This window comes from Sinohyriopsis cumingii, unplaced genomic scaffold (genome assembly GCF_028554795.1).
Source record: "Sinohyriopsis cumingii isolate HCF-2022 unplaced genomic scaffold, ASM2855479v2 utg000622l, whole genome shotgun sequence".
Taxonomy (NCBI): Eukaryota; Metazoa; Mollusca; class Bivalvia; order Unionida; family Unionidae; genus Sinohyriopsis; species Sinohyriopsis cumingii.
In genome coordinates this window covers 2270667-2297510 of record NW_028315918.1, presented here as the reverse complement: position 1 = coordinate 2297510, position 26844 = coordinate 2270667, and the positions used below count along the sequence as shown (strand labels likewise).

Sequence of the window (26844 nt, the reverse complement as noted above, 5' to 3'; positions counted from 1 at the left end):
TTGGTGAACTCGTTTGTTAATAATTTCGATTGTTGTTTTAACGTTGACTAGACCAACAAGTTGTAAATGAATTTCAGAGAGCTTAACGCTGATGACCGTTGGATTTCCGAAGAAATTAACTAGGATTCTAGTTATGTTTCTACGTTGCAGCATCATCGTTTGATTATGGTTCTCGCAAATTAGCAATGGTATTTCCGCTTATGTTGAGATCGCCAGTCATTGCATCACCGGTTTTAGCAAAGTACTTACTGATCTCACTTCTGATCGTGGTGTTGTTGTTGTCCACGTATTTTGTTGCCACGTCATCGTCTGATTTGGTCCTCTAGCATTGATAATTGTATTTCTGCTCATGTTGAGATCGCCATACATAATGTCTCCAATTTTTCTAATACGTCCAGCAATCTCTCCCATGATTGTTAGAATTGAATCCCTCGATTCTTTAATCTTGCTGGTTTTGGTTAACACCACTAAGTTATCTTCTGTCGCGCCTGGAACTCGCAGAATAATATCTGTCAGCGGAATATTGCTCGTCTTTAACCGTCCTTGCTGATCCTGAAAAACAAGAAAAACAACAACCTCATTTGTGTCAACATCAACGTGACGCAAAACATCGGTGAGTTGCATATTTGGATATATCAAAGTCACCCTGGACCTTGCCTTTAGCATATCGTCCGTAAATATCTACCATTATAATCCATTTACCTGTTTAAAACGACGTGATGCATACTACTGAACAACTTTCTGAGATGACGCTGATGACCTTGACACAACATTAAGCACAGCAAGTACTTCTGGACCGCATATTGGTGGATCCGTTGTTGTCTGTGTTGGTATTGTTGAATACCAGATTGGTATGTCACCGGCTAAGCCATTATATCGTAAAAATTCTCGGTGGTACCAATCCATACGAATCATAATAGACAGCACCACGTGGATCAACCGCCTATGTAACCCATGAGTACCTGGACCAGAACGTTCATCGAGGTTAATGATAACAGTTTCAACACGTTTTGGATTTTCAGGTGATTGATCACGCAGGAAACCACCTCTGAAGATTTTTATGTTTAATCGCCGAGAAGTATCAAGTATATTAAAAGTGGACATTGGCAGCTCTAATGAAGCGTCCCTGGCAGTCTTAGACCATGACCATACCGCGTTCCTGGTAATCATAGACCGTGTCCCTTTTTGAGGTGTTTATGCCGTGTCCTGTTGCTTTTGTCAGTGTCATACCGGCAGCTGTACCAACAGACCAAGGGCAGCTGCTTTCGCAACAGCTGGGGCCACTGATGCAATTAGCGCTGTTAACGCCGCTAGAAACGGAAATATACCGCAAAGTTTTGTTGTGTTGCTGATCGCATTCGCAGAAAGATCGAGTCTCGCACCAGTTCTTGATTTCTTGGCGTCATTGTAGTTTTTGAGTTGACGTTCAGTCAACGATAATTTATTTGGGCCCTGCAAGGCCGCTGATTTCAGAGTTATTTTTGCTCCAGTTTTCGTCTTCGATGCGAATTGAAGTTTTTTAATCTGACCAGGTGTCTGAGTAACATTGATGTGATGACAATGCATTATAACATCTGTAATGATCTAATTACATGTTTGGAAAATATTCACATGTTTTCTACGGGTCCATCAGTGACTCTCATTCGACCACCAACACCATCAAGCAACATTGTTTTGTCTGACAATATAACAGCAAGTGTTCTGTAATTAGCAACATCACCTGGTGTCAGCCATGACAACGTTGACTTGCCGCCGTTGTCTAGGAAAGAGTGGAGCAGTTCTTTACTCAATTGATGGTGTTATTGTTGGCATCCACAATGAAAGTTTTGTCAGTATTAATTTACTAGCATTAATAACATAGCACCAGATTGCATCGCCGTCGGTGACTTTTCTGATAAGCACCAAAAATAACTTTTTTGACATTTCTGCAGAATCCAAAGATGTGAGATAGTGGAAATACACATGAAAATTCTCTTGTTATTACCCTTTAACATTTATCGCCGTGCTGCAAATCCCAGGTTGAATTCTGGATTGACGCTATGCAGTGTCGCAAAATCAGCGATTAGTCGTGGTATCGTTTCAGCCGCTGAAACATCGGAACTTGCCCGTGCTAATTGTACCATGAGATGCTGCCTATTGTCAGGGTGGTCAGCACTGTCCTTGGAAAACCTCATCGATGGACAGGCGGACCGTGAATAATCCTCGGAATATCTTGCCAGACCTAGTATTTTCATGGCAACATTAGCATTTTCCAGGCTAATTTTGTCGGTGATGGCACTCCAGCTAATTCTTTCAAATGCTCATTTGCAGCTTGATTAATTATTTTGCTGACACTTGCTGTCATCACTTCAGTGCTGGGCAGTTTTACTAGAATGCTTACTTATGTGCTGGGCAGTTTTTCTGGAATGCTTGCTCTGGAATAATTCACATCCTTCTGCGGTTTTCGTCGTACTAATCGTGCGAGTCTGACTTTGACGGCAGAAAATGACAGTGCCAATAGCCTTATCACGTACAACTTCGATGGCTTCATATCTAATTGTTTTACAATCGGAATAGCTTTTGGGGCTATCCTTCTTAACAAACCTTGAACAACATCGCCGAAACCATCTCGGTAGATCATTTTGTAAACCGGTAATCGTGAATTTATTACCCTGACGCTTTCAGGTCTACGTTGGGCATTGGGTATAATCATGTGTTTTGTTATCGCCGATCCAATTGATCACTGACTGTAGTATTCGTCGGTAATGTCATCGATCAGCGCCCGATAGACACCACTGTCCATGACGCCACCGGTAAATAAATGCTGAAAAATATCAGCTGCTTCATTAATGATTTCGTGGGTATTGTTGCTTGCTCGTCTTCCACCAATCAGAAATTCTAGCCGTTCAACATCAGCGAGGACTTTATTAGGACAAAGTTTATCCTGAATCACTGGCGATTCAGCTATCGGCGAGTGGCAAGGCCGCTTCCGGTCGCTCCTTCAGATGGTTTTTCTTCCTCTATACGAGGCGGTCCAAATTGTAATCTTTTGAGTGATAATATATCTCGATGTGATGGGGATTCTCCAGCTTCTTCGACCTTTTCTCAAATTCTTTAAATAAAGGTTTATTTTTACCACTAATTTGGGGTATACCATGGCGCTTTCGAAACACGAAACGAGTCCAGTTGTTTTTGGTGGTGATATCGTCGGTCTCTGGATCTAATAGTTCACTGGGAATTTGATATCCTGCTGCAGCAACCGCTACAGGGTTTGTTCGAAGTATTTCATAACCTTCTCTGGTAAATTCAGCAGGTGGTTTTTTAAAAGGTTACGGTTCAACAAGACCACTTATATTACCAATCTCAGCACGGGCTTGTTCTATACCATATATTGCTTGTTGTAGTTGTGGTTGAGTAGCAGATAACCGAGCTGGAAGATCTGTGAGAATCTTTAATTTATGTAGTTGTTTCTGCTATTTGTTCGGTTGATTTAGCTGTTTGTTCCATTAACAGAAGAAGATCTTTAGTGGCTCTTGTGACTGGTTTAAAAACTGTTCTGTACCCTCTGTAAATTCCACATGAGCATCCTGGCGTTGTTGCAGCTGTTGTTTGACAGAATCACGTACTGGAAGATAAATCTTAATCGCATCCAGTCGTAGTCGAGCTAATTTTGTCGTAGGAGATTCCATAGCAAGCGCAGAATTACTCATTATTATTACAACAACAATTTAATTACAGATCATCAAGTCAGCAGATATACAAGGTTTTACTGTATATCCAGTGATGTAATTTTTCCAACTACAATGAATTACTCGGATCTCAATTATACGCACAGCTTAGACATTGCCGCGGTCACGTGACTGAGCAATTAATAACTCGCTGGGATTCCCAGTTGAAGTCAATACACTAACTCGCTGAAATTTACAGGTAAAAGTGATTATTGTACACTCTGTGGAGACATATTTTGCCGCAAACTATTTATGACATTCTCTAATACGTTGATATCAGACCTATTTCGCTTGGTTAACGCTACCTGTGGACTACAGATGGAGTACAAATTTAGATATATTTTTTTTTGTTGTAAATAACACTATTTATGTATTTTATTTCCACTGAATATTCTGCAGCACGGGATAATTATAAATTATCTGAAACATCTTAGATGTCTCATCAACAGCAGGTATTTATATTAGATTTTAACAGATATCTTTAGAATCTGCTGTGGTATAGTGGTAACGTCGTTGGATTTCCAAACCATTGCTGGTATACTTCGTAAGTTCATACCCCGGACGCGGCATATTGCTGTTGGGCTTACCTTACGGTTATTTAGTGTCGGCTCCAGCCGAGCTTAAAGGTTAACCGGACAGTCACTGATAAATGATAGTTCGCCTCAACCGCGAAGGGTAGAATTGGGGGCGTAACATTTTTTATAAATTATCAGTGAATGTCCTGACTGTACAGCGCGTGGCTAACAAGCCTGAATATTATTTTTTTCAATAAAAACATTAAAGCATAAAAGCAAAACTGCTAAAAATTGCGTCATTGTTTTCACTTATTCTGGCCACCATATTCCCCCCATGTTATTCATATAAAATAAAAATATTCACATTTTGTAGGACATTAAAAACATTATGATGTGTCACATATAGTTTATGTTACTGTTTGTTGGTCATTCCAACGGTTCCATTTATTTTTTTGCGTCATTTTCTTCTCTCATGTCTAGCCTAACCCTGGTCGGTTGACACCCCGTTACTATGTGGTTCATAAAAATATTCACATTTTATGACACATAAAACATATCACAATGTTTGACATGTAGTTTATATTACCATGCATTGGTCATTCCAACGGTTCCATGTATTTTTTTCGAGTCATTTTTTTCACACACACCCCTCCCGTCGGCTATTTGGTCGGATCACCCATTCTTGCTGCTGTGCGTTATATTTTCACCTTGCCTAACCCCACAAAGAATTTGAAACCGGAACTATATTGATGTCTAAGAAACGTCACACACGTATATATAACGCTTTTAAATAACTTCCTCCCAAGGCCCGTTTGCCAAACTGTATCAAAAGCTTCGGTAAAATAAATAAAGCAAACCAAACTATTTTGTGTATGTAAGAGAAATAAGCGATATGTTGTTGAGTAATCAAAGCAAAATCCAGCTAAGTATTTTTCTGCTAAAAATTATGCTGTAAGTGTTAAAAAATGTTTGATCCGTGAGTTCAATATAAAAGCAAACATAAAACTGAAACAGCAAATGATAGTAATCAGTCAGTACTTCATGGTTTCGTGGAATATTCGCCTCATTTTGTTAATAGGTCTTATTATACAATTGCAAGATTATATCTGTCTCAAGCATTAAATTGGAGAGAAAAGATATAAATAGGTATTAATAAATGTTAAGAGTTTTCTAATTATTCATTTAGTTTACTGTCTTTAGAAGTGGTTTCTTTTCTATTTTTAGTGCTTTAATACATGTAATGATCTCCATCCTGTTATTAGTGAATTCCAGATTATCAGAATTACAGGTGATTTCTTAATTAGTGTTCTCATTATATTCTTTAAAATAGTCATATAACATATCTAGTATAAAACTTGAACTATCATGCTTTTTTTTCAATACTATTAATTATTTTTCATAAATCTCCCTGGATTTTACTTTTCAGCAACACGAGCTTTCAATGTATACTGTGATTAAAGTTACCTACTCGTTAAAATGTATTTATCACAAACTCTTTTTAATACAAAATATATGGTAGTCTGGTTTAGATACTGTTCTTCGTACAAGAATATAAGTGGGAAAGTTACCCCTCTGTGAAAGTCCAGGAGAAATTATCCGTTCCATTCGAAGTAATACTTATGTTAAATCCATGTATTTGATTGTCCTGGCATTGAGGTATGGAAGGTCATTTCGAGCATTTAAGATATTTAAAGGAGTGGTATTATATTCATTCAATTTTTGGCAGTTGTGTACCTTTATTTCTAATCAAATTTGGATATAAAATACAGGGTATTCTGGAGAAAACGATAAAGTGTTGGTCACCCTACTATGCTAATTTCTTTTTAGCATTTTTATACAAACTGTATCTGATTGATAAATATATTATATATGGTCGGTCCAAAAATTAATAAAATGTGAAAATTCTGCATGTATGTAATTAAGAAAGATGACTAAACTGCCAACTAATCAATAGCTGTAAGACATGTGCAAGGTATAGTTGCGCAATCCCAATTGATAAAACACAGAAACTAACTTGTCGACGTGTAATTATATCAGCGGTATGCCTAATTACCTCTCGCTTCATCTTTGCTTAGTCACCAGTCAGTTTGTGTAGTGCTACATGCAGTCAGCTGTTTCAATCCTGACACACATGGACGTTAATAAAAAATAAACATCCCCGCTTCAAAGCCATGGAAATCGATCAGCCAACTAATGATTTACGCAATATAACTACTTAAAGCCATTTGGATTTTATGGATATGAACACATGAAACATTTTACTAGAATCAGAAGATGAGGGAGAAGAGAAAGCAATAATGTTGAAAACGAATTAGTTCAAAATATTGATACAAAACCAAGGAAGAGTCGTGTAATACGGAAACAAGTAACTTTCATTTACTTGTTTTATCCTCATCACACGTAAAACATGCGATATAGCTTTGGCTACATATGTACGTAAACACTTTGTTCTGGTGCATAACACTCTCAAGGAAACTTGGTACAGATATTGGATCAGTGGTCAGTTTCAGTATTTATGGTTTCATTCATGTTTCTGTCATAAATTGATCAATTATCTACTTTCGTTTCCTGGTCAAACCCCGCAAAGCATTTAAGATACTTTTGAAACAGCACACATATTAGACATGTGGCCAAGTATAACTTTTGCCATTCACAACTCTTAAGCATCAGAATTCTTAAACAATCTCATCTCTCTCTCTCTCTCTCTCTCTCTCTCTCTCTCTCTCTCTCTCGTCATCAATCCATCATTTGCACTTTCGTTTCAGATACATAACTCCAAAAACCGTTCAAGAAATCTCATGAAATTTAGTATACATATTACACTAGTGGTTCTTGCGTACCTTGTGTTATTCATAATTATTCAGTTTTAATACTGTTTGCATCAGTTCGCTTGTCAATGCATCTTTTTTCCACAGAATAGTTTCTGGGGGGAAATTCCCAAACCATTTAAGATATATGTGTGAAATGTGGTACACTCGTTGGATATTTGTTGTAAATATGCCTTGTGCTGTACTCATTTCCTCAGTTTAAATTTTTTGAACATGCTAATTGATTCGTCTGTTCATAAATATCTCCATCATCCAGAATATAACTTAAAAAGTCAGTTCTCTGTATCCTTATAAATCTTTACATGCGTATTCAGATTCAACATTTGTATTGTTTGCTGGTTTTCTTTTGTTTTCATTTAGTCAGTTCAGTCATTCATCCATCAACGCTTTTGTTGTTAGGGCAGAACTCCAAAACCTGCAAAATGCTATTTATCTCCTTAAAATGTGGTTCGCATAATAGTCCATCGATGTTCTTTTTCCTATCCACAATCTGACATTTTGAAAATATTTAACGCTTTTATCTGTTTATTCATCACCTATCTATTATTCATTTTCATTCCTGGAATAAAACTGTGTTGCTTATAACTTCACTGTATTGTATACATTATATTATTTTATATACATATATTTTATACATGCAAGCCAAACCTTTCCAACCGATCCGATGGCCTAAGTGGTTAAAGCGTCTGCCTTTTATGCGGGATGTCACTGGTTCGAACTCCGGCTAAGTCACACCAAAGACTTTCTTGGCGCTCAGCATTAAGAGGATACTGTCAGAATTGGTCGGCCTGGTGTCAGTATAATTTAACTGGGTGAACATGATGCTACATGTCTGCAGCACGATGCCCCAGTGCTAGACATCACTATCGATTGCCACATTGCAGACATCGTAGAGAATTGACTGCAATTACTAACGTTACGTTAAAAATCAAAAACACACTCACCTAACCTTTGCTAACTATTAAATACCGGACAAAATCATTTTGCAAATTTTACCTAAAAAGAATATGTGTACATATTTGCCCAATGAAAAAATATGAGCATTAACATACACATGCAAATTGTATGCGTGTGACTGGAGCTATAACATATGCATTATCCACATCCAGTCAATATAAATTCCAATTTACTCTACATCTACTAGTATATATATATATATATATATATATATATATATATATATATATATATATATATATATATATATATATATACTGCATCTCCGACTAGATTTGCTTGCCCAGGTCCTTACTTTGTATTTATGCCTATTCAATGCAAGTATTCGATATACGTCTTATTCTTGCCATTCATTTGCATTCGCAAAATCTTTTTCTTGTTATAAACTTAAGGATTGCGTTTGAAGAAGTTTTATATAGTGTTATAATTATTGTTTAATTTCTTTTCAGGAGGCATGAACGTTCTGACCACTATTAGCTGTTATCGAAAACCCCGAGGATTCAGATGGCCATAGTAGATTATCGAGCGGGTTTTTTTTTGTTACTCATTATTTTATTGAATTTTTTTCCTGGGAATATCCAAGACCTACTTGCATTCTTTCATGATACTTTACATAAAGATCTTATCATATTAGTCAAAATTATTGTAATCTTTGTATTTACATTTAACATGAGTTGTTATGATGTAACAGCCAAGACATTTCCAGAATATGTCTCCACTATGTTTGTAAGGGGAAAGGTATACCTTCATCATTTGATTAAAGGACTGAAATATTCAAACCATTCCCGGAGGAAATGTACAGGTGATGACTTCAGAAATAACATTTTGGGTGGTTTATACCTCAACAAATTAGTTTCAATAAACTGTGCATTGGAACCGAAGACTGAAGCAGTTGCCAAAGACTGCGGTGACCTTACTCGAACTGTTTTTGTAGTAGTAGATCCCCCCGAACTAGAACACGGCATATTCTATGACACCGTTTTTGATTTACCTCTCCTCCCAAACTACAGTACAAGTTTCTATCAGGGTGAAGGCGAAAAGAAATATGAAGGAATGAAGAAAACAAGACGCCATGGTTTCTCTTTGCTTAAAAGGAGACTTGAAACATTCACCAATTCAAAGCTCTCTAAGGATGCCAAAATATTTGCTCAAAGTGGGTTCTTCTTTTGTGGTAAGTGCAAGCATATTTTGTTGAATTATTGCATACAATATATGGGTAAATTACATCTGCCACGAATGAGTAATTAATGGCTACAATATATGTTTATTGTAGCAATTTCTAATATATATATATATATATATATATATATATATATATATATATATATATATATATATATATATATATATATATTCTAGTTGTTGCAAATTCAGCTAGCAGTGGTGAAATTGAAAGCTGAGTTCTTACATGACGACAATGGATTAATCTTTCCAGTGTGTTAGGTATATACTAGTATCGTTAAAAGGACATTTTATAAACGATCAGAATAAAAAAAAAACGTCTTTCTATATGTGTAAAACATGTCGTTTAATATTTTTTCCAACTGAATCAATAATAATAATAATAATAATAATAATATCATTTAATGAAACGTTTGCTCGTAAACTAAAGTCTGTGATATTGGTTTACAACTTGATAAAAATGAAGACGATGCATACAAAGGCTGGTTATCTCCCTTTGGACAACATTTTATTTAGGACAAAGTCTTTTTTCAATAAACTGATTTAATACAATCATAAAAACAAAAGACTGGTGAAAACAAAAGTGCAGTGTTTTAAAATATGTTCTAGAGTGTGATGTACTACGGATAAATAGGTATTAATAGTTTATCACATAATATCAGGAACATAATTTAGTTTATCTTCCTTTTTGTTTCAGGAAAGCTGGACAGAGTATGCTGTTATGAATGTGGTATTTTCCTCAGCCAGTGGGAAAAAGAAGATGATCCATTATTGGAACATTTTCTTCATTCCCCCGATTGTCCCCTTGTAGTCTCTCTACTGCCTGAAGACATACGTCATGATATTCAAGTACGCAAAACGTAGTTAAATTCGTGGTGTATCGATGATATGCAATAACTTATCCCTATAAGTTATATAAGCAGGAAGAATTATTTCAAAATATTTCATTACATTATAATGTGAACATCAGTTGCGTATTTCAGATTGAAGAAAAGGGTTCTATTTATAATGCATACAACTCAATAAGTGATGTAGCTTCTAGATGCTGATTCCGTGAAACAACATCTTATAAACAACATCTTGTTGATTTTAAAACTGTTCATTGCAATTCTGCCAAAACGTAGTGTAAGGCTTCAGAGACCCAATGGTGCTTATGTTACCTTCATTCTTTTATTCCCCAGAATAATTTGTATTTAAGCATTATCACACACATCCATGAAGGACAAGACTTAAGGTCTAATTACACGTTGAGTGTACATATGTTACAGACACTTATGTTTATCTACATTTTTAATTACATGAATTTTACCCCGAAGATGTTTGACTTTAATTTCGGCATAGTCCAACACAATTATCTGTTTGCAAACTTTTACCAAATCTTTTTGATTTTATCTTGATTTAGGAAATAACCACCACCGTCTTGTCTCTGTCACTTGATATAAACACAATGCAGCGAAAAACTTTGAATTAGAATATCTCTAATTACAAGCGAAGAGTTAAGCGTGAAATAATAAGCGGTTGTTAAAATTGCGGGTGTCGTCATTTCGTGGTGTACAATTCGAGATCATGATCACCGCTGAACTACAATAGTAACATTGAAACTATTAAATAACTTTGAATGTATAATAAAACTGAACTGCATATTAGCTGTTATTGTGTGTTGTTGGGTTAAGTTCGATTATAGTGTATTACGGCTAAGTAAATAACCAGCTTAAGCTCATTAAAATGGAGAACTTAAAAGGTAACAAAAAAGCAAACTGTTGTCTCAAACTTATATTTTTTTTTAAATATGTATCCACTATCTCATCCTCCAGTAGTCATATTTGTTTCTTTTCTTTGCATTTCAAAATGAAAAAAACACCTTTTTCTTTAATTTATAAAGAAACAGGTGCAACAGTCGAGACGAGACGAGTCCAGCAACAGACGAATTGGGCTAAGAGGTGAGACATTTAAAAAGCACCTCAAGCCGCTTTCTCTATTTTCCGAAAATACGCAATGATCCATCAGTAGATTAAATAGCAGTTTTCATTTAATTACAGCACTGAAGGTCTATATGTTTTCAAGCACACTACATAGATTTTAAACAGTTTGATGAGGACAAGTTCTTAATGATTTAATTGCAATCTATTTCACTCAGTATGCAATATAACCGGTGTCAAGACTGCCTTGGACACAAGTTATCGATTATTCAATACATAATCTTAAATATGCTCTCCCAAGTTAGAACAAAAATGGTTAAACCTAAGCGTATTACCATCTAAAATAACGCTCACCTCTGATATCAATATGGCAAGGCATCTAAGGAATACATTTCACAAGAAGAAATACATGAAATACTACATAAAATGAAAGATTTGGTTTAGTGTTTTACGGCGCTGCAACTCAAGTAAGTTATTTAGTGCCGAATCAATTGAATACAGTGCCTTGCCCAAGGACACACCACGGAAGCTGACCCAGGCTGGTCCCATGGTAGAATTAGAACCCACACCTTTTCTGTCGTGAGTCTGATACGCTAACCAGAGCCATGGCGGCTCCCAAAAATGGAGGATGTGTGTTTGTATGTGTGTGTGTGTGTGTGTGTGTGAGAGAGAGAGAGAGAGAGAGAGAGAAAGAGAGAGACAGAGAGAGAGATATTTGGATCTTTAACGTAGCTTTAACAATTTTTCAACCTCTTAATGCTGAGCGCCTGGCGAGGCAGCTACTAGAACCATTTTTATAAGTATTTGGTATGACTCGGGTTAGGTTCTGTTTCATAAGGCATAAACAAGATTTAGAAAATATTACTCATATCAGACAGCATTCACAAAATTGATGTCTTTGGCTACAAGAAAATTGTACTTGACTTAAAGAACGTGTTTTATCTAGTTTATCATGAAGTTCATCTGCGAAAAATAAACTTTTACAGGTTTGATAATTTTTAAAAATAGTTTATAGCATACTTAAAACAAAAATTGAAACAAAAAACCAAGATGGCAGCTTCATGGCGACTAAATTGAATGTCAGATCGGCATCATTGTCATTTAAGACCAACTAGACACTACAGACGCCTTTTGGTGATAACCCAACCCCATGTCAATGTGTCTTTCTGTTCATGGGACGTTGTGAAAACAGGATTTTCAGAATGGCTGCAATTATCTACAATTTTAGCTTGAAGCTTTTCAAATTTGCGGTTTGTTTATTCCTACTACATTCACAAAACTTACTTTATTAAAATACTGAAATATCGTACATATTTTATATACAGTTTGTCCAGACACATTACTAAGAAACTGTACACGTTCATTCGTCCCATGGTCTAGTTGGTCAAAAGTGAAAATGGTACTTCTCAGATATCTAGTATGGCAGCCACAGAGGCCATCTTGAAAATCTTGTTATCACTGCACCTCCTGAAAGGATGAACAAATCAACATGGGGTTTTCAATTAACGACTTCTTATGATGTCCAGTTGTTCTTAATGGAAAATGGTGCAGATCTATAATCTAACAGAGCTGCCACACTAGTCATCTTGAAAATCTTGTTATTTTTATTAATACTCCTCCAGAAAGGATGTTCTTTTCAACAGGAAATTTTCACTGAAAGACTCTTTATAATGTCTGGTTTTATCCTACAGTCACCTCATCATTCATATTCAAAATATCGTTATCGCTAATTGGCCTGAAAGGAAAGTCATATTGACATGGAGTTTTCACCAAAGACGTCTGACGATGTCTAGTCCGTTCTAAATGGCATGATGCCAGTCTGAGGTCCACTATGACCGCCTTAGAGGCCATCTTGAAAATCATGTATACACTACTCATCCTGGATGGACAGTCATATTGACATTGTGCCTTCGCCAAAAGATTTATTATGATGTCTAGCTAATTCTAATGAAAATTCTAGCAGTCATACATATAATATGGCTGTCTTGAAAAGCTTGTTGTCACTACTCACCCATTATGGATAATCATTATGGTATGAGGCTTTCACCAAAAGACTGTTCTATACGAAAATAGTGTCAATCTGATCTCCAGTATGCCCACCACAGCAGCTGATTTGAAAATTCTGTTGTTGCAGGAGAATATCAGAGATAGTTTCAACATTCAGCAGTCAAAAAGAAGAAACTGTCTTATATTGAATTCCTTGCAATTCACTTCGACCAGAAGAGCGACAGTCCCTTTGAGGGACTCTTGTTTTATATTAGATTGGACTTTTCATTCCCTGAAAAAACGATATGATTCTTTACAAAATACTTTTAAGTAAAAGATTAAAACTTTATGTAAATTAAACACGATTTTCGGGGTAATAAAGATTACAAATGGTAGAAAACCATACCTATAGAAATGCAATAATGGAAAGATTGACACCTGACTAATGATCCGACTGCGCAGTGGTTCATTGGATGCGATATTTGATAGACATTTGCTAAACCCAGCCCACTCAATCCCAACTGCTCATTTGAATTTATGATTTATTTATATATTACAGTACGGTTTTTAACAACAGTTATCAAGTCTATATCTGAACCCTTGTCAAAAGTGCCCTGACATGCTGGAAGCTGCATATCCGACTATTAGTTTTCGTTGTTAAAGTAGGAAAAGGAAAGAAGGTATAAAGATGAATACCTTTAATGTATTACTGCCGTGTCCAGAATGCCCAGTCGTATTTAATTTATTTATAAGATAGAAAGATTTTCGTATGAAAGTATGATCTTTTGTCTAAATATACCCTACACCTTTCTGCACCCATTTCATGGAAGATATATTCTTCTGATGCTGATTGGAGTTCAGTTATGAAGACGGCATGCTGTCAGAGTGAATATCCAGGCTGAACCATATTTCTGGTCATTAGCGCCACTTACATCTGACTGTATGCATAACACAGCCATTTTCGTTTGTCGGGTCATAACCTTTATTAAAACTAAGTACATCAAAACTATAAATAGATAGAGAAAAACCTAGCACCAGAAAACAACAAAGCAACAGTCGATAAAAATAAATTAATATAAAAGGAAAGAATATGAAATCACCATATTCAATGTTTAGTAACGAGAGGGGAAATCCTTTCAGGTAAAATATGAAGAAATCTGTTTTAATGAGAAAGTTGTTCCTCTTTAATAAGAAGAGTTACCAAGGGGAGTAAATCTGGTTGGAATTATTGTAAGGATATAACCATTATGGCGGAAAGACTGTAATTGTCTCCTTTTGTCTGCGAGAAGGAGATATATTTTACACTTCTCTGTAGCGTCTTCTAAGATGGGTGGGGTGGGGGTGGGGTGTCCAATGCACACATGAAAGCATTAAAAATTATGTCACTTTTATACGTACAGCCCCTCCATTCCATATTTCTTTTACTGAAATCGAGAGGCAAAAAAACTATAAGTATTATTATCCACATACCTTTCTGTCCATCATCTATTTCAGGTAATACCAAATTTTCAGGCACTGATCTAATGGATGTAGAACTGAAGGACCAGATTACCTACAAGATATGTATGGACCAGGAGGTCTGTATTGTTTTCCTTTCTTTTGGTTCATGATAACCTGCCCCCAACGCGGTCCGGCCTTTAGAAAATGTCCCGTATGTAGGCGGTTGATAAGGGGTACAGTAAGGAAGTAGTCTGTGAAATAGAGTGTCAATTTGTTTAGAATCGAGTATATTTTATTGCTTGATGTAGATAACATCATAGTAATATTCGATGTAGGTAACATCACATACAGTATGTATATAACTACATTACTGTTATTGCTTAGGTGTAACTATAGTGATCCACTTCGTTTCATTGCAAGGTATCAAGTGACAGATATAATTCTACAGTTTATTGATTCAACAGTAATTTCACCGCCGCAAAAAGCATTTTTGATTTAATGCTCACATAAGTTCGTGCATGCATTAGCTACTTATAGCGCTCTTTGCTGAGCACATGATTATACATGAACTTATTATAAGGTACCACATACTGGATTATCATACAACTATATTTTCCTATTTATTTTTAAAACTATCATGAAACAATGTACAGAAAGGCCGTAAGTAATTTCTTTATTCAAATACTGGTAAACTGACTTATCTTGACGGGTAAATAAGACAGCCAAATAAAAAATAATCATACACGGGATTCGAATTCGAGACTTCTGGCATACACAGGGAAGGATATCAGCTGCGCTAAATTGATAACGCGATTAGTCTTTGTAACCTTTTATGGCCATAAAAAATGAAAAAAGAATTTTAAAATGTACTCAATGCTTATCTTTTCGCAAAGAATGCAGTGTAATACATTTGTGACCTATCATTAAACTGACAGCGTTTTCTTAGAAGATTATATTGAGAAAAACTGATGGAGGCACTTCCTTGCGCTCAGCTCAACGCTAAATGTTCTTTAAAAATCGTGAAATAGGAAGAACTACACGCCATGTCTTTGTGAAATCTTTATATAAGTTGAAAATAAGACAGTAATTTTATTTTATGTATTTCAAAGTGTTCGGAGTTGATTTGTGAAAAATATCTGAAAATGGTCCATCGTCTTGAAACTTAACTATTGTACCCCTTTAGAGAAAAAAAACTCATAAAATTTTGACCAAAAGCAAACACTGAAATGGTACAAACGACGAGTGTATTGCGCAATCAAAATTATTGTCTGGAGACAGGGATTTTATTCACACAGTACTGAGTTGCTAACAAAACTTTAATTTATATTGATAAAACAACATGTAACTTCTGCTATTGATACTGATTAGTCAAGGTCGAACGATTCTGTGCGAGATCTTCCAAAGAATCAGGGTTAATGTTGAAGTGTTTCTAAAATGCCTTGAATGAGTCTTTTAAGTGTTTCGTCTGATTTCCCCAAGATCGCTTTACATTCTTCAGCTTGCAGTAAATCTTCATTGGTAATCGCTCTTCTGACATCCTCGTGACGTGGCCTGCCATCTCAGCTGAGATTTCATTTGCAGAATCTGAATGCTTGGACTTCCAGCCAGTGTGAGAACCTTGTATCTGGGACCTTGTCCTGCCATCTTATCCAAATCGTTTCCTCTGGTAGCCACCTCTGTCTGCGGCGGTTCGAGTCTGAGATTCAGCCAATGTGGGCATGTGAGAAAGCTTGCCAGTAGCTTCTTGTGGGTCGGTGGTTCTTTACGGGGTTTTCCGGGTTCTTCCTCCACCATTAATACTGGCCGCCATGTATAGCCTATCGTGTGCTGAAAAATGGTGTTAAACCCCACAACAACAACAACAACAAATCCTCTTGTAGCCTTTGTGAAAATGGTTCAGCTTCTTGGCAATGAGTCTGTACACAGTCTATGTTTCGCATTGATACTGCAGAGTCGGCAACACACTGGCTTTGTAAAACTGTGGTTGTTTGAAGACTGATGCCACTGCGCTCCCACATATTTGTGCGTAGTTTGCTGATACCCACGCTTGCTTTGGCAATTCTGACGTTGGTTACGTCATCGTTGTGGACTGCACATGACAGCGTACTGCAGAGACAGATGAACTTGTCCACTGCCTGTAGGGGTTGGTCATTCGCTGTTATGGTAGGCATTTCTTTCCTGGTGCAGGTTGGTGCATTGTTATCTCTTTTGCATGTTTCTGTCATTCACGACCTTTGAGGGATTTGATGGCTGACCCATCAATACATTGCTAATCTTTATTTCGACCACTCCAGAAAGTGTAGCCGGCTTCTGCTTCAGTGATTATTCTTCCTCGTATAGGCGCATTTCACTCAGTTATCTGGATTTCGAATCTAGCTAGTTCTCAAGCAACTATAGCTCTTCCTGTCTCTAGTATATCTGCTGATGTGCTGTCCATTAGGATGCGCAGATTTCAAGCATCTATAGTGAGTGATATTTCCTTTGTTTTGTGTAATTTTTGACCGCTAAAATGGGATCCCCCATCAGTTACTCACCAGGGTTAAAGAGAAGTGGGCAATGTCTAAAGCATCTTATCTAGCCCCCTTTTTATGTTACAGAAGTGAGCAGTGTGATCCTAAATAGGGCTGATATGTTGCCCAGGTGTCTGCCGAATTCCATTACTGATTTGGTCCAGTGAAATTCTTTTTCCCTGAGCTTTCTGTGTGCAGGTATGCAGCCAGTTCCAGTGCATCCGCACACACTGCTTTGCCGCTCGCCCATCGCATTCATCTTTCTATTATGATTATTCCAATTATTGTATGTTCGAAGTATTTCGACTAGTGCCTTAATGTCTCTGTTCATGTTCAGTAATTAGCTTCAAAATCGATACTACTTTGGAAGAGTTGGTTCAATCAATACAGCCCTTTCCTCGAAAATAAATAATCTAATTCGTGTCTCAATGCTGCTGACATTGTAACCATCTAAAACATTTTCCTGTAGTTTTTCCTCCTGTTACATCAGCTATGAGTTCATTTCATTAGTATCATTGTCGACACTTAAAATCTCATAACGTTTGTGTTCATAGCTGAAGTAAAGAATACATGCTAGCCATTAAATAAACAGTCTCTATGTGGTACTATTGTTAGCAAAGGGTTACATGATACATTGATCGAAGTCACTCGAGTGTCACACAAAATGTAGTGATTGTATCACTGGAAATATATGTGGCTGTTGCTAATAATCCCATGTTAGAGAGCAAGGTCACAAGTGCATGTGGTTTACAACCTTAATATAACACATGATATCTATACAAAGGAAAAGAGAAAAGAAAGGCGTTATCGTATGAGAAAAGAATTCTGGGTAAATGCAGCGCCGCTAGATATCGAAGGGTGACTGCACATGCTAACTGGTTGCTTGAGTGATGTCTTGGAATGAAACATTGCGTTCTAATGCAAGACTCAGAGGTTGCTCAAATCTCATCCGATGAAAGTTTCATGAAACGTATTTTTGGTATTGTGAAATATTAGATCACGGTAATCGTATCATCGGAAACCGGACATTTCGGTCCAATACAAAACAGTCGAGGATTGGAACAACGCTGACATAACTCGGCTGCATGCACTTTGGTAAATGACAACTCAGGTCTATTAATACAGAAACCAATTGTTTATCATCATCAAACAGAGGCCTTTTGTTTATGATTTTATGGACATCCTCAAACTATGAAAGCACAGGAATAAAATGACTTTGTCTTGACTGAAAGTCAGCTTAGGTTGACATTATTGCGCTCGTTTAGTGCCATAGGAGATGTGTCGAATAACATTATAACGTAGATGAATACTAGAAGCGGAGCTGAGTTGTTTCGTAAGTGGTCTCGATATTTTTGGTCGGACTTGCTTTTAAGAAATTGGTTCCATTTCTTTTTAACGATTGCTCCAAGTTGTCTTTATCAAGGTGCACAGAACCGAGTTGAATTGTGGTTGGGTCTGAGTTCTTTTTACGCCGACTTGTATTAGGTTCGAATCATTCCTATTTCAAATCACCCGCTTAAGGCAAGTCTTGGCGGCTATGTCGTGATTCTCGGCTTTTACCACAAGGAGAGCGATCAAAACGAACACCTTCTGACTATCTGCAGAAGGTAATCCGTTCTTGGCCACGAAGCATGTTTGTGTGAGAACTAAGCCATTCGATCGGAAGAAGAGATAGTTCCAATCAGACAATCTCAATCAGTTCACTTGCCTTGGGCTAAGGTTATCAAATAGTATAGTTTGTAAGCAAACAAATACAGTGAGGTCCTACCCAATAATTGTAACTTATTTGAGTTCAGCTATGTCAGACTCCAAAAGATGTACCACCTGGTAAAGAAGGTAACTGGGCAATTCAGGTCGAATTTGGCCGTCAGGTCCACCTGGCCCTTGTCCTATCCTGTATCTCCTACCCAATAATATTTGAATGTACCAGAAGTTATCGAGTGGAGAGTAATGGGTGCTAATATCTCTTAGAAAAGCCATAGAAAATTGATTGCAAGCTGAGATATATGGAGTTACAAGAGAACTATGTTGTTACACTTACACCATCCTCTGACAAATGTACATCATACGCCTACAAAATAAATGACTTTCTAGCAAGTGTGATCCTCTCCACGATCGAAGGACTAAACCATTTTCTAAGGCTTTTCTGACAAGAACCAGGCGGGTAAGAGAAGTCTGTCTAGGCAGTGACGGAAAACATGCGCCCGGGGTTGCTTGAGCAGTTTGTGCTTCGTTGTGATTTTCTTGGGGACGAATATCGTTAAATCAAATAGATCGTTTACCCAAGATTTATCACATATGATAAAGGCCATCAGAACCAATAAACAGGTCCAACGGTTCTTGTTCTGGATTATTCTCGGTATCAGAACATATGGAGGGAAGGCATGACCCAAACACTGTCTCAACTGATTGACAGATCCTCCACAACCCATGTTTCTGGGTCAAGAACTGAAGGTCGCCAGAGTTCCAGAGAATACATATCTAGATATTTAAACTCATAGGCAACAGCAGTATTTACTATTTTATTATCACATAAATTAATGTGAAAGCATAATCATTCACTCGCACCTTTTTTGCCTTAAATAATCAGTTCGATTTGTCACCTGACCGTATTACGTGTCGACAATTTTTGTTTTTATACGAGGAAAACCCTACGTACGACGAAGTCTGGTCGTCTTTGAACGCGATTTTTAGCCTTTTTAGACCGAACACAAGGTTAATTTCAATATTCTTCGACATTTTGAATATACCAGGAAAAAAGAAAGCAAAGTAAAAAAAATTAAAATGTATGCAGTTAGTGCTCCTTTAAAGACAAATGTAAATAAGATCAGATTTAAACAAGATTATGAATTACTGGAAGCAGTTTGTGTTGATGCAGCGTTACTTGTAGAAGGGATTCTTTAAAAAGATGATGTATTAAACTATTGTATGCCGAATCCGTAGCCTTGTATCTAATGTCCTAATAGTTCTAAAGGCTTCTTGTTTAATGCTCTAATGATATTAATTGTCCATGATCGTTATGGTATATTGCTTGGATTATTATTATTATTATTATTAGATGAAGCAGAAAGGAGTAAAGGCTATGCCAGACGAAACATACATCATTACAAGTTCGTCTCTTACGTCACTATATTCTTATGTTGGAGAAATTCTGAAATCGACAAATATGGATAATACAAGAGAGCGCATGAAATATGAATGGGTAAGATATATCACCTTCGAATCATTCCCGCGATCTTCCTCTGTCCAACCAACAATATTAGCCCAATCCGGGTTCTACTATTCAGGTACTGGGGATGAAACTATTTGTTTTTCATGTGGACTCAAGTACAGGAATTGGAAACAAGGTGATTCGCCGTTTGATGTTCACAAGAAATTGTCACCTAAATGTGATTTTGTGAACTGCTCTGGGGACGGAAATATGCCTATGTGGAGAAGAGGTACTGATTTTGTTCACAGTACAAGTTCTCTAACTAGTCATGAAGATAAAGATAAGGCAGTGACACGCAACAACAGTGTAGAAAAGGTAAACTCGAACAACAGAAATGAAAATAAAGACCAGACAGAACTGTTCTCGGCTGTGGATAGAACAGGAAACAGGAAACAGTCCAAGAATGACATGAACGAGTGGAACAATGAATTAGGGAGCAATTCCAGCTTTACAAGTAACTCGTTTGTTCAAGAAAATACCAAAAGCTCACTCTCAGAAAGACCTAACGTACAGCCAGGAATGTCCCAAAATAACATTAAAAACGCAGAGTGTCTTGAGAAACCAAAACATCAACATTACTCTGCTTTGGCATCGCGTTTCGAATCATTCAAGGGATGGCCGTCCTATCCAGAACAGAATCCCGCTGATCTCGCCGCAGCTGGATTCTACTATGCTGGTAAGAGATGAAGTTATTCTTCTTAGTGCTTTTTGCATGTCGAAAACACGATTGTCTTCTTAATGTAGAATGATAACTTTAGAATTAGTTTTAGACAATGTCTTGATTCATCTTTGATCAATTTAATGATTGCGGAGTTGATGAAATTAATTTAAATTGGATAATACTTAAACAGTTGAGTCCGTATTATTCTGCTTGGCATTTAAAAGAGAAATTATAACTTCCTTTTGCTACTGTTGTATAAAAGCTGATGATAATTTTACATCTAATTCCCAGGTGTTGATGACTATGTGCGATGCTTTTTCTGTGGAGGAGGATTAAGAAGCTGGGAGGAGGGAGATAACCCTTGGGAGGAGCATGCGCGATGGTACCCAGACTGTGCATTTCTGAAACAGTACAAGGGAGATAACTTTGTGTTGAGTCAGTTGACAGGAATAAATTCGAGATCAGACGAGATTTTGAAATTTAAACCACGTGACAATGTAATATCGGAACAGAGATATGAACATACTCCATGCCACAGGACAGTAAGTTCCGATGTCAGGGAAATAGACCCTGAGGATCCAATGGACTTTCCGGCAGCTCAGAACGTATTGGCCATGGGTTATAATACTGAAATGATTAGACAAGCTGTGCATATACTGACCAGTAGAAAGGGTGAGTGCTATTCAGTGCTGGGAATCGAACAAAATAGCAAGTTGCGACAACTATAACCGCGCTTCTACACACGAGCCCCTCTACCCACTCGACTAAGTACGCTTCCTGTGATAGAACAGTACGGAACTTAGCCGACGATAGAAGCACTCGTGCATGAAGACTTTCAAGTTGCTAATTGAAAATTAAGCCTAGTTTATATATTACTGCCTAATATTCATGCATGAGCCCATCTAAACACTCGGCTAAGCACGCTTCACAAGAGAAACGTGTGGAACTTAGCTGATGACAGAAGCACTCATGAATGAAGACTTACTCAGATTCAATGCTGGGAATTACTTTTGATGCCACTGGGCGGCAGCACAGGCAAGCCTGGTCATAAATCATTTCCAATGTTAATGAAATGAGATTTACTTATAATAAGTAGATTTGACAGACACCGATAAAAGTTCATGTTATTGTGACCTTTGGATTTCCCGATCGCCCTTTCTTTTGTAATCTGACAAAGCATTGCATTTTGTGTTGGGGGTGGGGCGGGTATGGTTAGAAACGTTATCCTCCGAATTACGTTTTTCACATTCATTAGGTGTGTCCGTCAGATCTCCGTTGTGTCCGTCAGATCTCCGTTGTGTCCGTCAGATCTCGATTTTAATCGCATTTAAATAATTTCTAGAGAACGTCAGCTACATTCATGACAACACTGGATAGTTATGAGTTAAGCTAACATCAAAAATTAGTTTTTCTAACAATTAAAGATTTGAAACCTGAACTAACCAAGATAACTACAGAAGCTTCACGAAGGAAGGAATAATTATTAAAAAGGTAAGTTAAATAAGTTAGCGAACATAATTTCTATAAAAGTGTAAAATTACCACCATATGTTTTATGTTGTTAATATTCTGCTTTCGAAAACGTTTGCTTCAAGCTCCATTCCCGACCAAGAATTTGGAATAGGATGTTAACGAATTTAACGTTACTCTGGAAATTCGTTTACAGACAAAATGAGTCAGCCATAGAAACCAACAAGTTTAAAACAAAGTTATTTAAAAAATAAAAAGCTGTTTTATGCAGTTAATTTATTATTGCTTTATTCAATGATTGTGTATTATATTTTATGTCATGATTGTGTATAATATATTATGTCAATGTTTATGATGCTAATTAGATTATAGGTGGATATCAATTAAAAGATAGTACAGTATTATATATGAGGGCCAATCTTGTTTGTTGTTTTAAATTAAAAAAGAAAGTCTTGAGAGCTCTTACTAAAGTTTAATTAGGGGAGAGTTGATTCTACAGTTAATCCAGTATGTCCTTTAAAATAAAACGTTTATTACAAATATTACATAATTTAAGTGTTTATCCTGATACCTGACGCAGGATACCAACAAGACCATTGCTCTGATGGAAATACAATCGAGACTAATTATATATGGGTGTATTTGACTTCGTGGCATGTTTTGTCAGTCGTGGCACACATGTACGCAAAAATTATACTTGGAAAAAAAACAACAATAATAATTCTGGTCTTTCGCATTTGTTTTCCTTGTAATAGTGCTTAGTAACCAGAAAACTGAGAACCCACAAAGACTGATATTAAGTGTGTGTGTGTGTGATTTGGATTTTTTAACGTAGCTTTAACAAGTCATATCGCTATGATGTCTGCATTGTGGCAGCTTATAGTGATGTCTAGCACAGGGGTATCATGCTGCAGACATACAGCATTATGTCCCACCCAGTCACATTATCCTAACACCAGGTTGTATAGTCCTAACACTAACCTCTTAATACTGGGCGCCAAGCGAGGCAGCTGCAAGTACCATTTTTATAAAACTTTGGTATGACTCGATCGGGGTTCGAACCAGCGACCTCTCGCATACGTGGAAGACACTCTAAGTAAAACAAACGATGTTTCAGGTTGAAAAGTGATACCTTTTTAAATAAAAGAGCAATACAGTATTCAGCGGATAACTGACTGTTCGCTAGAAAAGTAGCATTCTTATCTTTTAAGACCAAATTTAGATGTCATTCATTTAATTACTGATTTTATTATATATAACCATGGATTATAGTTCTTTTGAATCAGTGCATCTGAAACTAATATATTAAATGATTTTGTTAAATATTCAATATTTAAATTTAAAAAATATGCATTTCATGAAAACATTATATATTCTCTAATAATTTGAAGCATACACTGAGTGAATGCACATGTGAACATGCTAAGAAAGCCTGTTGGGTCTATGGAGGCCTAATCGTCTATGGTGCTCTCCTTTGCAGATCACTGACATCTCACCTCTGGCGGTACGGTTTCGAGTCTTGGCTCGGCCAAAATGGTACGCGAGAAAGCTTGCCGGTGGCTTTCCGTAGGTCGTTTGTTCTTTCAGGGGTTTTCCTGGTTTCTTCCTCTACCAAAATATATTGGCTGCCATGTATCTTGTGCTGAAAAATGGTGTTAAAGTCTGTGGGGCCCCGAGTGACAGCGTGGTCTAACATCACTGACATCTCACCTCTGACCGCTAAGTTTCGAGCCTCGGCTGGGCCAACAAATACGCTTGCCAGTAGGTCAGCGGTTCTTCCCTGGGGTTTCCGGAGTTCTTCCTGTATCAAAATATACTGGCCGCCATGTAAAACTTGCCATGTGCTAAAAATGGTGTTAAACCGAGAGAAAAAAACATAACCAGACAAAGCCTGTCACAACACTTTTGTTGGGTATATAGAGATGGGAGGGAGGTGAATTTAATACTCCAATTTATCCGAAAAGGCGAATTCACATACTACTGCTTCACAGTCAATGTCTGTCTAAACAACTGAGTCAAAGGTTCACTGATTAGCATGGACCAGGTTTTTCTAGTCTGCATCTTGGACAGCTGAGCAGACCCAGTACGTCCGTTTTGTATCTATGTAGTCGTGCTCTTGGGTACGCTTTGGCGCTGAGTTTAGAAAATTTAACTTTAAGTTTCTTGTTCAAGTGTGTTGGTAGCGTTAGCTATAACTGAAGAAACCGATTCATTTTTAGAATTCTGCTGAATCAAAGACACCAAAACAGCAGTGTGCATATCCAAGCCGAACCATATGTTTGGCCATTAGCGCCAGGCACCCCTGATTGTACATATACATAAACGTTTTCGTTTGTGAGATCATAATCTTTATCAATACGTAAGTACATCAATCTTTAATCAGATAGGGAAAACCTAGAACAGAAAACAACATAACAACAGCCCTTGAATGTTCTTTCACTGAAATCAATAGGCAATAGTCTATATAACAATTTTTTGCAAGTTACAGTGAATACTTACGATGGTACTTAATAATGTGACAAGAATTGGCAAAACAACTTTATTATGACACAGAATAGTGAGATTTCTATCCACATAACTTACCGTCAACCATCTATTTCAGGTCATGCCAAATTTTCAACCACTGATCTAATAGAGATCGTATTTCAACTAGAAGAAAAACAAACAAAATTATATGTAACAAAGGATTCGGATCCTAGCAATGGCACTGTTCGAGTCCAGGCCGATGCCTCTATGCAGTATTCGATCAGCAAACCTAAGGACGTGTCTGTAAATCAAAATGAAAAGAGTGACCATGATTTTCAATTATCGTATAACATTAGTGCAGAAGAAGAGAAGAATGACCAAAGCCGAAACAGTAGCCTATCGCCAGGAGAACTGAAATCTCTCCCAGAAAAAGACAAAGAAAGGAAGGACCAGATGGCCTGCAAGATATGTATGGAAGAAGAAGCCTGTATTGTGTTTCTTCCGTGTTCTCACATGATGACATGCCCTCATTGCGCTCCCGCCTTTAGAAAATGCCCCGTATGTAGGCAATTGATAAGGGATACAGTAAGGGCGTACGACTTATAAATGGACATGTACTCCAATCCTTGATAGATTACTTTCATCTTACTCTTTTAAATTTACTGTGAATTTGTTTTAAATCGAGTATATTTTATTGTTTGAGTAACTGTATAGTATGTAGTTAACATCAGTATATTTTATTGTTTGAGTAACTGTATAGTATGTAGTTAACATCACATACATGACGTATATAAACAACTACGTTATTGTTCTTGACTTGGTGAAACTGGTATGAAGTGATAATTGATATACTACAGTTTATTGCTACAAAAGTAACTTGATCCTTGCAAAAAGCATTCTTGCTTGAACGCTCACATACGCTGATGTTTGCATCAGCTACTTATAGCGTTCTTTGCTAAGCGCGTGATCATATGTAAACCTATTACAAAGTACAACATACTGGATTATCATGCAACTGTCTTTTCCTATTTATTTTTAAAGCTATGAAGAAACAATATACAGAAAAGTCATAAGTAATTTCTTTATTTAAATAATGGTAAAATGATTCAACTTGACAGGTAAATAAGTCAGCCAAAGCAAAAAAAAAATAGTAATCGTACAACGGGATTCGAACTCGAAACCTCTGACATACACATTGATGAATATTATCTGCACTAAACAGATAACACGGTTAGTCTATGTGACTTTTTATCTCTATAAATAATGAAAAAAGCATTTTAAAATATATACAAAAATTATATTTTCTCAAAGAGCGCAGTGTAATACCCTCGTGACTTATTATTAAAAAGACAGAATTTATTAGAATATTCTGTAGAGAAAAACTAACGGAAGCACTTCCTTGAACTCAATGCTAAATATTCTTTTACAGTCGCAAAAAACGAAAGAACTAAACGTAATGTCTTTGTGAAATCTTTATATAAGTTGAAAATAAGACAGTAATTTCATTTTATGTGTTTTAAAATTTTTGGACTTGATTTGTTAAAAAGTTGTATCAAAATGTTCAGTCTTCTTGAAATTTAATTGTTGTGTATCTTTAGTGAAAATAAACTCATAAAATCGACTTTGTCATTTCTAACGTTCTTACTCTACTGAGAGCAAGAGCAAATATTGTAATAGTACAAACGACGAAGGTATTGCGCAATCAAAAGTATTGTCTGGAGACAGGGATTTTGCTAACACAATACTGAGTTGCTATCATCCGTTTCTTACAAAACTTTAAATGATATTGATAAAACAAAACCTAACTTCTGCTATTGATATTGATTAGTCAGTTTGAGAAGAACAGAATTTCTTTTTTGAATAAGATTATTAATTCGATTTCTCTAAATCTATTGAAATGAGATTTGAACGTGCCCTTGCACGAATCGGATACACTTTCATACAGGCTATAGCGTTTGAACACCTACTGAGTGGATGTAATTGCCTACGTCTT

General features: G+C 36.7%; 1 protein-coding gene across 4 annotated transcripts in view; it reads left to right on the top strand.

Annotated features, from left to right (window-relative positions):
• LOC149773667 (baculoviral IAP repeat-containing protein 3-like) overlaps window positions 1–26472 on the top strand; it is a 36513-nt gene extending 10041 nt beyond the window's left edge. For all 4 annotated transcript variants that reach the window (XM_089946134.1, XM_089946137.1, XM_089946135.1 and 1 more), the window contains 7 exons: window positions 8457–9178; window positions 9887–10038; window positions 11072–11129; window positions 14589–14671; window positions 20103–20931; window positions 21208–21588; window positions 24988–26472. In XM_089946134.1, coding sequence (XP_089802260.1) covers window positions 8512–9178; window positions 9887–10038; window positions 11072–11129; window positions 14589–14671; window positions 20103–20931; window positions 21208–21588; window positions 24988–25457 — 2640 coding nt within the window. In that variant the 5' untranslated portion in view covers window positions 8457–8511 and the 3' untranslated portion in view covers window positions 25458–26472. The remainder of the gene's footprint in view (window positions 1–8456; window positions 9179–9886; window positions 10039–11071; window positions 11130–14588; window positions 14672–20102; window positions 20932–21207; window positions 21589–24987) is intronic.
• Window positions 26473–26844: the final 372 nt, after the last annotated feature.